Genomic DNA, 11,410 nt, shown 5'->3' on the forward strand with positions numbered 1-11,410 from the left:
AGACACACATGGGAATGCAGATACCTAATATTTATTTTTGATATTTTGCACTATACACAGAACTTTTAACACTGTTAAAATCTAAATGGAACCAGTTCACAATCATCATAACTGTCTGACAAATTAAAAACGAATTAAAAAAAAAAAAAAAAAAAACATATCTATGAACTAATTATACACATTCTGGAAAATAATTTAAAAATGCACAACTGCAAATAAATATCATGTTACAATGCATTACTGCGAGCAAAACCCAAAGACGTTACTGAAACTATGCCCCAGATTGGATTAACAGAGATCGTGGGAAATAGTGCACATAATGGGAGATCACCAACAGCACTATGGACGGTCACATACTGGCCATTTTTAGTTGACACTGCCGACTGCACTACCGTGGAGTCTCTTCGACGAGTAAATCTATCAGACACACGTGGCACCTTATTTGCAGAGGAAAAAAATAATTGAAGTTTTTCCACGAGAATAACTGAGAAGCGGGTCTGCATGCACACTTATTGTCCAATATTTGGAGTGACCAAATTGTTCGGCGTGGTGCGACCTGATCTGACACGTGATTGGATCGTGATTCCCGCCCTCGATGTTCTGCTGGGTTAACGCATTAGCCTTCATCCCTTTTCCCAGCAATAACTTTTCAGCAGTGCATTGCAATCTGGCGACTCAAGATTATTGACATTTTCTGGATTGTTGTGTGCACATAAGCACATTTGGTGTAATTCCCATGTTTCAGATTTAAATGTAATATCATAAAGACTTAATCGATAATCATTTGAGATCTGTCTTCTCGCCAGTTAATTTCCTTTACATACAGTACAAGCAGGTTGTTCATTCATTTAATGGGAGCTAACTTTTGTAGACCCGGCGCACCAACCCTGAAAAACGTCTCTGAGACGTCGTCTCCCTTCCATACACCCGATGAAACTGGCTCTTCATCGTAACTTGAAAACTAAACAAACCGCGAGCCGTGAAGGAATAATGCAAGGTTTCCCAAAAACAAGTGCAATAAATGTACAAAGATAATCTTCTGTCGTATCAGATGTACTTGCCAAAATTAAAGCTTAGTAAGTGGGTAAACTGAATGTACTCCGAGTGTTATCACAAGACAGTAAACTGCACCTTAGCTTCAAGTTGCACGCGTGTACACACACGCACACACACACACACACGCGCACACACACAGGGTTAAAACTACTGTAACAGAGGCCAGATTCAAGCTCATCTCCGAGCGGGGACGGTTGTCTGGTGTTACAAACTATGCACATCAGTGGTGTTTTTGGGAAACCGATCATTTCTGACTGCGGCGTAGGAGCAGACTGACACAAGGGGGTCAGCCCTACCAGGAGATGGCTGATGTCTACAGGCTGTGCAGATGTCTTCGGAGTGCTGTAAACATGAGAACGTCGGTTCAAATCAGTCGTGGCGCAAAGCAAACAAACTACTCCCGTTTTGACATCCTTAGCAAAAACATATTTAGCATTCACTATGTGCTACATATACAGACCTTGCCCAGAAACAATCAAACAAACGGGTAAAACGGAGAGTTGTGTGCAAAATATTTGAAAGAAGTTAAAGCCTCCTGTCCTTCCCTTCGCGTGAAAAAGGAATGTTCTTCTGAAATCACATTAAGCACTGCAATCCATTTTACACGAGTCCCTCGGATTCCTACTTGGGCAGAACCGAACGCGCGGGCGGACGGTAAATTCATATCGAGTCGTGAATTTCCCTGCCATTATTGATGTCCCTCTGCACCTACTGGCGCTGCGGTAGGTGAACCGAAATACATCCCTCCCCCCGAAGCACACCTTTGCACGATGTCTCGCCGGGACCGAGGCATGTTCGGGGGGTCAATATGAAGTCATCTGCAAAGGCTTGCCATTTTGACGTAGTGTTTAACAGGCAGCATGCAAAACTACTCTTTTTTTTTTTTTTTTTCTTCTTTCTTGTAAACTGAATATCAAACAATAAGCAGTATAACTGTCGTGTAACAGACAGACGTAGTAGAATACACTAGTGTTGTGACTGTGAGCGGTTGTGTCTTACCAGCAGCTCGCCGCTAGCAGCGCTACTTCCTTGGGATTCTCACACACACACACACATACACACACACACACACACACACACGCGCGCAGGCACGCACGCACGGGAGCGCGCACACACATACAAACATATTTCCATGTTTGACACATATACACAAGAAGACGAGCAGACGGGTGGAGAGTAACGATAAAAACAAAAACCTCATCTTCAAACCTTTCCGTCGAGAGGTTCGGACCGTCGGCGATACGCAAGCAGAAGAAGCGGGTTCCTCAGAAGGTGCCAATCATGATACCTCATCACCGCGGCAGGTGTACGGTCGAGTTCCTGTCACCCCGTCGGGTTTTTCGGCATTGCATAATCCTTTCTGGTCCGTAAACCAAAAATATCCGTTATCATGAGGCGTAAGTCGAGCGTCGGAGAAGCGAAGGTATGACGTTTTCCATAGAGCTAATGTTTCTGCCATCATTCAAAGCCCCTGCAGAACCAACTATGCTGAAGATGCGCAGATCCTACCATAGGAGGAACGTGCACAAGACGCAGTACATATTGATCCTTCTCAAGGCTGGACCTTCTTCCAGTTCTTACGGTGACATTTACAAAACCATGTTTTTTGTTGGGTTTTTTTTTTTTTTGGTCTTTTTTTTTTTTTTTTTTTTTTTTTTTTTGTTAAGCCAGGGCAATATAATGTTTATAAATGTTTTGGGTTGGTTTTTTTTTTTTTTCTCTCGTTGACGTTACTCTGGTAAGAAGTTGGCTTTCGGTGCAGGAGGCAGACGGGACGTGACGTGATGCTACTGAATCTGACATGCTGTGGAGGGAGCGGCCTGGCAGCACATGCAGGTGGAGTTAACCGCTTTGGGGGGGATGAGATCCAGGTCCTCGTCGTCCGGGATCTCGTCGAGCCGGTAGCCATCCTTCAGGAGCTGGATGTTCAGGTCCTGGTTGATCTGCTGCGGAGGTAAAAAGGGGACGGGGGGACCGAATCAGCGGAGCTTCCGCAAAGCCTCTAATCCCAAAATATTAAATGACCGTGTTTGTCAAAATGCACCAAAGGGATAGGCAAACTTTTTGGAGAATCTGTGTGTCCCTTTCCAACTTCCAGTGTTTTATGACTAGCAGGCGCGACAATCGTTGACTTAGCGCCATAAAAAAAATGAGCAAAAATTCATTTCGACGACCCCGAAACACTTCATTTGCCCTGATTGTGAAATTAAAATGTAAATTAAGTCGGGTAATGTGAGGACTTCACAATAGGGGTCACAGCTGGGAAGCCCAAAATGTTCCTCTATCCCTTTAGAAACGATGGAAAACATTTGTCGTTTTCAGTGAATGCGTTTTGCTTTTCCAAGAAAGACGAGACATATTGGGTGAGGATGGAATGAAACTGGAAAATGTGAAAATATTGACGGAACGCTGAGGAAGAATTTGGACCGTTTAGCGCGTTTATTCTTCTATCGAGTGCGAATTTACCTGGCGGGACGGATGTGATGAGGGGAGTGAATGGTCTGGTGATGATGCAGTTAGCGGGTCGACACGATGAACTACAATATAATGCGTGTATAGATACCTGGTCCCTCAGACATCTCACCTCGGCTGAGGAGTATCCCGACGACGAGTATCTGGACATGTCGAAGTCGTCGTCACTGTAAAACACAGAAACAACAAGGTACCTTAAGTGTTGAGATTTCTAACACTTCCCCAACTGTATTTACTGGACATAAACATGATCTATATTGTAAATAAAGAAGCGCTGATATATGGATGTTTTAAATGAAAACAACAGTATTGGCAAGGAAATGATGCTCACGTAGGATTTAGTACTTTGGTAATTGTGCCAAAACAAACTGAAGGAAAAGAACATAGTGAGGATGATGTTTATGTTGACTGTATCCCCCATTAAAGATGTTTAAGTTTCAATGACCCCTTCTGTTATTCTGAAATAATTATATAATTATATTATAATAATTATATATAATTATGTATATAATTATAATTATAAATAATTATATGAAATAATAAATCCCCCCAGCCATCCAAGAGTCAAACTCACTGTCCTTCTTTAAACACAACCTCAAGACCCACCTCTTCCAAACCACCTACAGCTCTTCCCATTAACTATGTGTGTGTTCTATGTTTTCTGTCGTCAACTTGTAAAGCGTCTTTGTGTACCTTGAAAAGCGCTATACAAATCGTATGTATTATTATTATTATCATTAATTCTGTTGTCACTGCATCGGTGTTCTCCGGTGGCAAAACGATGCGTTTGGATTTCTTGGATGAATGCTCTGGGTTATTTGAAAGATAGCGGAATAGCTTCAGGAGTTGTGTGAGTGTGTGTTTCACTCTTTATGATAAGTGTATTCACACCTTTGGGTACATATTCTGTTTTCCAAAGCACAGAACTAACATTTTAGCCAGAGGGGAAAAAGTGGCTGCTGTGTCTTCATTCAATGGGCGCGGAGGTAAAGACGGTCAAAATACCCCAAACAAACCCTCTTTTGTATCAAATGAGATCAAACCTCGAGTAATGAGGCTCATTTGCATCTTCCGTGCAGCGTTCGGTAATCTGCACTGGCGACAATAAACGTGTCAGTCACTCAGAGGGCTCGTCGGGGAGACGTATATGACGCAACGCCACGACGCAGAAGGCTCTGCTGTGGCTGACACAATCTGCTGTCGCCGCGGGGAAGCGGCCGGTCCCTTTGAGCAGCTTTTCCCTGCCCAAATCCTCACCCCGTCCTCTAATCCCGTGCCCCGGGAGAGGCTTTGCCCCCTTTTTTAAGAGCCATTCTGCTAAGAACTCTCAAGTTGATTCCCGTGACATTACGACCGAGCGAGACCGAGAAAACCGCAGGTTGGAAAATGTCTGGCTTCGGGTCTGGAGTTTTACATCATGTCAGTGCGGTCACGTACCTGTCGGTGTCCAGTGCTACGAGGGGCTTCTCATCCGGGCTCTGGTCTAAAGAGGAATAGCCCTTGTTTGGCACCACCAGCCTGCGGACGGGCAGAGAAGAGCGTCTCCTGATTACAAGCCCAACCGTGGAAAAGTAACTCGGACTACTTTCCGATTTTAACCAGCAAAACTGAAATGTATTATCTCCAACGCGTATCGAACTCAAGGCCCGCGGGCCAAATGTGGCGCGCGAGAACGTCTTCAAAGGTCTAATTGTCTTAAAATCAGTAAGTCAAACATGTGCGTTGATCATAAACTACATTTCCTACAATTCATGCCAATCATGTCACACACATAACATCAATCCAGATCAATGCCGTTTTCAACAAGTGAGAAATAGAAATAATCCCTAAATGTCCAGGAAGAGAAAAGCTGATGCAGATGGAAGGCTGTTTCAAGAAAGATGGGAATGCATATGTAACATTTTGGATTTGAATGAATAATAAATTTAGAGTTATTTAAGATTAAGCAGTAGTTACATTTAATCTACATAAGGTTACATTTATACCGTTACCGTTCCATTTGGTCCTTTGAGGGCAACCATTCTGCTGACGTTGGCCTCGGTGAAAATGATCTACAACATAGTTGGCGTCCGCCTCCGAGGAAAAAAAAAAAGTCTCTCTGCTCCATATTGTTCCTCTCAAGCTGATTTAACTTACACGCTGTTGTTGCCCATTCGATATTTCCGAGATATATACATATTTAAAGCCGCCGCTAATAAAAAGTGGGTCTTTATGATGGCAGGTAAGGCCTGTGAGCCAACTCCTCCAACCGCAGTGACGACAAATTACCTTCCTGCATGAACAACGATATTCGGTGAGCTAACGGTGAAATATAAACATAGTTTGTGACCTGGGGAAAAAAAAAAAAAAATGCTTTCAAATGATGAAAAGGATCCTTGGGAAGGAGCTGTCCTGAAAAAGGGCACAATAAAGGGGAGGGGAGCATCTCTTTAGCCCTCTGACGGCAAGGGTTTTAGATTATCATTCCGTTTCAGAGACTTTGGGTTCGGTAGCCTTTCATATATTTCGACTAATCCCCCGGAGAGTGGGATTAGACAGATGAGCTTGTTGTCAATACCGTGGGCTGGACTGGGCTGACACTCGGCGCTATAATTCTGATATCACAAGTCAAAGCCACAGCGCGCCATCCGTCTTATTGCACCCCGTTCGTGTTTAGCCGTAGCCGCGGACAGTTTAATGAAAACCCCTGAAGCCTGACGACAAATAAAGCCCTCAGAATGAGGATGTTCTGCCCTCAGGTTCTGAGTCGGCTGCAGCGCTCCGCACTGGACGCCGAACGGGAGGAGGAAAGAAGGTACAGATTGTGATGCTAATTAATGCAAAGCAAAACATTTATGCTTGAGTTTAGCGGACGTCGCAAGAGCCAAGCACGGGTCTGGAGTCGCTACCTTGTCCTGGCGTTCTTTTTAGGCTGCTGATTGACAGGACTCCCCACGGTGCCATTCTTCACCGATCCCTTCCTGGCGAGGTCCCTCTGTTTCTCTGGGAAACCACCGGATATGAGGTAATCATTACTTATATAAATAACCGGAAGGGTCATGAGATCACACCAGGCACTGATAAGATTAAAAACACATCATTTCAAAATAAAAATACATGGCAATAAAAATGGTGCTCTCGCAAAGAGGACTCTCAGCATACGGAGGATTTTTTTTCCTTAATTTTAGAATCAACATTTTTGCTGAACTTCTAATCTCTTCAACATGTCATGCAGTCACGACAGAGCGATGCGGCGTTCTAGGATGCGATACCTATTTGGACCTGCAGCGGCGAAGGCTTGTAGTTCATCGCCACCGTCTCCCCCTTGGCGTCAGGATCTGCCTCCGAGGCCAGGGATGCCGCTGGGTCCTAGAAGCAAAAAAGAAAAAAAAAAAAGATGCAGAGTAAAGCATGTTAGCGATGGCTCAGCCAGCCTGCAACAGGAAATCAATTAATTCTCTGTTCTTATAAAAGCCTTGAGTTTCAATTTGTCATTCTGTCCAAGCCAAAGCCTGGCAGATATCAAATCTTAGTATCATTAAATTGCTTTATTTTTGTCTTTAAAAAAAGCCCCCAAATAAATCTGTCTTTAGCCCCAGCTTGTGCTCAACACACTAGCGATATTTCCCTCGCCGGTGAGCTTCCACAGTCATCATCAATAGGCTTCAGTGTTCTACTTATATTGCTGGCTCTGTCCCTTTATGTGCGAGCAGTGGCGGCGTGGAGAAGAGGCCGGGGCAGCACAGAGGGGGTAGCTGTTCCAGCCAAGGCTTTCCCAGGCTGAGCGAGGGGCACTGAGCTGTGCTCGGCCTGCTCTGCTGACAGAGCCGCGCATTATATTCACGCTACAGGCCTCTGCTTGTTGCACTGCGAGGTACTTCACATCCACATGGATGAAAACTACCGGGCAACTGGCTTTCAGTGGGAGGATATTGTCTTTGGAGAATTGACGGAGGATCCTCCAAGCACCTAAGTCACAGGGTTATTTCATTTTCCTGCTCCTGTCTCTAAATTTGTAGCTCATTTGAATGCAGTTTCTCTTCAGATGTACATAGCTTGTATCTGGTACGTTGCATCAGCTGGTGACAGTTAAGTTTGAAACATATATGGTCCATTTGAAAATTCAAACACATTTAAGAATTACATTTCTCTTCAGCCAAAGTTTGAGGCATAACTTGCCCATATGTGAACAGATACAGTAAATTAATTGTTCGGCAAAAATATGCTTCGGTCCATTTCTACAGAGCATCATCTTCAGTGCTTCATGGACAGTTAATGCCCTACGTTCTGCGTTTACCTTTTTCTTTTTGGACTACAGGTTCAACTGGCAACAAAAGGGATTCAGGCTCCTTCTCGGTTTCCCCTCCTGATTGCAACAGGGCCACCCGTCTGGTCCGACAACAAATTTACACACCAGTTTACGTGACTACGTGTGATGTCTAGTTAACGGATATGAAAACCCGTAAACATTAGCTAAAAATTGTCTGTGCATTTCAGCGGTCGACCGTAGTAAACCCTGTTCCGGAGAGGAGAAAAAAATAATAAGTTTCCCTCCTTGTTTCAATAAAAGTGATAAATGACTCGGCTGACAATTTTCAACTTTAGTGCACCAAAGCCCAGTGTAACAGAGAAAAATAGCCTCATCCTCCTCTGTCGATAGGAAATCAGCCATTAAATACAGAGACACGGCAGAAAAGTAAACAGAACATAATGAGGTTTACCCGCATTTATTTTTATTATTGTTAAAAAAAGGCACTGAAATACGGGTGGCTCATTGTATTTGGAAACTAAAATATATAGATAACTGTCTCAAAACTAATCCACATTCTGTGACGGACTTCGAGTTGAAGGCCGAGCATTTCAAGGAGACCGTAATGGACCAGCAAATGCATTATCTTATACCATAATAGTACTTCGATTGCCCAATTTAATTAAAACTTTATTTTATGATTCGGTCTTCACAAATTTTCTTCAGAATATGTCTCAAAGCTTCACATTTGCAGCCCTTTCTGAAATAAACTGGCTTCATCTTTATGTTTTGTCACCAGTAACTTTTGTGAAACAGGTGCGAAGATACAATACTAGCGTTGAGAATGTCTCTATAAAAAGGCAAGTGGAGAATTTAAAAGATATAAAGGATTACAATGTGTGACAGGCCACGTGCAGGCAGCCACTGGCTCACCATTAGCACCTGACCATTACGTTTTGGGTGATGGATGGATTTTTAGGCATTGATGGTAAAACATGGCCTGTTGCCCTGACCTTCAACAAGCTGCCATAGAAACATACTGATCGCTCACTCACTGCAAGACATGCGCCCACACACACAAACACACACAGGCATAAAAGAAATGACCTCCCGGTGTATAAGTTTCATCATCCTGTTCCTTCTTTACTGCCGCTGATGATGAAGAGCCACAAGGTTGCTGACACAGCACGGACACCGAGTGATTGGTAGGATTATACATCGTGGCCTCACACTGGCCAATAGAAATAAAGGCTGACAAATGAGCGACAAATCAGGTGACCAGTGGTTCGCCTGCTTATTATCCTTCGGTGTAACAGCCACATGGAGTCCGTCTTAAGTTTAAATTTCTCGGGAGGCTATAAACATCTCGTGATCACTGCGGTCTTTGAATTGAAACATTTTTGGGATAGATTTCATGTGTTTTTATTTTGTTATCACACAGCTGATCTTAGCCTTTCAGTGAAGACCTGGATAAGCAGTCATTCAGAAATCCTAAAAGGGTTGTTTAGATATTCTTTTGTTGATGTAGCCGCTTTGTATTTTGTGAAACAGAGTCCCTCCAAGGAGGTAGCTGTCAAGTTAATTCATGCACTTTGGGAATTTCAATGAAGCCATTAGCATTAAAAAGTAAAATCATGCATACCAAAGCAACTGTTATGCTGACAATATCAGCTACAGCCATTCCTGACAGACCAATTACGCGCAGGGCCAAAGAGCGCAGTCTCACAAGTTGTGTGACACATGTTGACAGCAGATGGGCTGCAGCCACTTGCTTCTTAATATCAATCATACATGTGATATTGGATCAAATTCCACAGAGATCTTGCTGGGAGTGTGACTGGCCCGGCCTTCGATAAAACAAACATTTGTTCTGGAGACAATGTGATTTTTTTTTTTGCCTGAGACTGGCCTTGGGGTATTTGGGCAAGGGAAGGCACGGTGGATTTCAATGAGAAGTCTGCTTTGAAGCCTCTAAGCCAAACACTTAAAAGGGACAGCTGCTCTGTGTGGAGTGTGGAGGTTACGGTCCGTGTACAAGTGTAATTTATGGTGGATCTAATCTGCATCGGCTGACACAAAAAGCTCCAACAACACCAAATGCGGGGCAAAATCGGTGGATTAGCTGTCAGGTCCTGTCCATTGTGATGAGAGTCTTAAACAATGTTCACATTGCAATGCAGACAAATGAGCCACTATGCTATAACCACTGATGCAAAGAGTAAAGCAGAAGCAGGACGGTGTGTGTGTGTGAGTGTGTGTGCGTGAGAGAGAGCGAGAGAAAGAGAGAGAGACTAAGGCCCTGGTGTCTATTCTCAGGCCAGTGATCAGTGTGCAGCCCCCAGGTCGACAGGGACAGAAGTCCCATTCAGGCATTCCTTTCAACCCAAATAGCACGTCACCAAATGACGAGATGCAGAAAAAAACAACAGTGGGTCAGCTTTTGTTGTAAACAAACACATAGTGAAGGAAACACGCATTAATCCGGCGTGGGTCGTCGTTTCTTTGCATCGAGGACAGAAAATAACAGCAGATTTGAAATGCAATGGTCTGGAGTGATATGTGTGTTCCTTCTACAGGAGGGGGAGACGCAGGCAAGCACTTCATGTACGGATAGCTGCTCTTCCATTAACATCTCAACCATCCCATATATTCAGTTCATGCTAAAGCTATTAACTCGGGAGGCTTCTCGACTCGCCTGCGGTAGCACGGTTGTTCAGACAAATAACACAAAAGACACACAAATGCTGCCGCTTGCATGCAGTTGAGTGATTTGCATAATGTGTGTGTTTGTGTTTGCTCCCTTACCAATGGCTGCGTCTCCCCGTTAACCGGAGGTACATGAAACCTGTCGATTTCTTCCATCATTTTGGCAAAATGTCACGGAAACGACACGAGTGATAAGACAACCTCTAACTTATATCTAAATACCACGGTTTGTGATGCTGCGATCTCGGAATCGTCCGTTTTGTGGCATTATAGCAGCTCGTTTTCTTCCATCCTGACAGAGGTGACTCGACAGCAAAGCAGCAGTACCGCCCAACTTCCGTGTTATAAAATATTCATCGCGGATCCGTCCAATCAGAGAGCAGGACTTACTGAAGCGACATCACGTAGCCTATTGACCGTGATTTTGATTCCAAAATGTCATGTCTGGAACCGACTGTTATTAATAATACTAATATACACTTCTTCCTCATATTAAAAACTTACATTTATTCAAACGTTTCAAATTGTACTTGTTTTTTTAACCCTCCACAAATTTCCTTCTCGTTCTTCACAGTGACGATTTATTTTATACCAATGAGTCAGTTAAAGAATGGCTATCATAACGACGTCATTTTCCGCAAGCAATTTTGTATGATTGTGGATGGGATTTAAAAATATGAACAATGAGGATTTTATTGATGTATAAATAAAATGAACCTTTGGCTTTTTAGATTTTATAAAGCAGTTTGACTTGGACTGCTTATGGTGAGAAGGGGAACTATCTTGACCTACATCCGGGTCTCTTTCACTCTTTGCTCAGTCGTCCCGGGCCGTAGGACTCTATGATTCCGCATGGCGAATCTCTGAGTCTTGAAAACGCCCCTCCAACCTCCCCGACGGAGGCTCACGGCGCCTTGGCATCTCTATTCACTGAGAAAACACCCCGGA

The 11,410-nt window shown here is 43.7% G+C and overlaps 1 protein-coding gene across 2 annotated transcripts; it reads right to left on the bottom strand.

Annotated features, from left to right (window-relative positions):
• Nucleotides 1–15: 15 nt before the first annotated feature.
• fam219aa (family with sequence similarity 219 member Aa) lies at nucleotides 16–10,804 on the bottom strand. 2 transcript variants are annotated; one of them, XM_086168176.1, is made up of 6 exons: nucleotides 10,562–10,804; nucleotides 6,780–6,876; nucleotides 6,417–6,510; nucleotides 4,966–5,046; nucleotides 3,641–3,695; nucleotides 16–3,002 (listed from the first exon to the last, which is right to left on the bottom strand). In XM_086168176.1, the coding sequence occupies exons 1-6, from the start codon at nucleotides 10,619–10,621 to the stop codon at nucleotides 2,844–2,846; spliced, it is 546 nt and encodes a 181-aa protein (XP_086024302.1). In that variant the 5' UTR covers nucleotides 10,622–10,804; the 3' UTR covers nucleotides 16–2,843. The 2 variants fall into 2 exon arrangements, with proteins under 2 accessions (XP_086024302.1, XP_086024303.1); XM_086168177.1 differs by having other exon boundaries at nucleotides 2,485–2,999; nucleotides 10,562–10,794.
• Between the last annotated feature and the right edge of the window lie 606 nt (nucleotides 10,805–11,410).

Source organism: Fistularia commersonii, chromosome 21, assembly GCF_037954325.1.
Source record: "Fistularia commersonii isolate RoL2024-O1a breed Wild chromosome 21, RoL_Fcom_v1.0, whole genome shotgun sequence".
Lineage (NCBI taxonomy): Eukaryota > Metazoa > Chordata > Actinopteri > Syngnathiformes > Fistulariidae > Fistularia > Fistularia commersonii.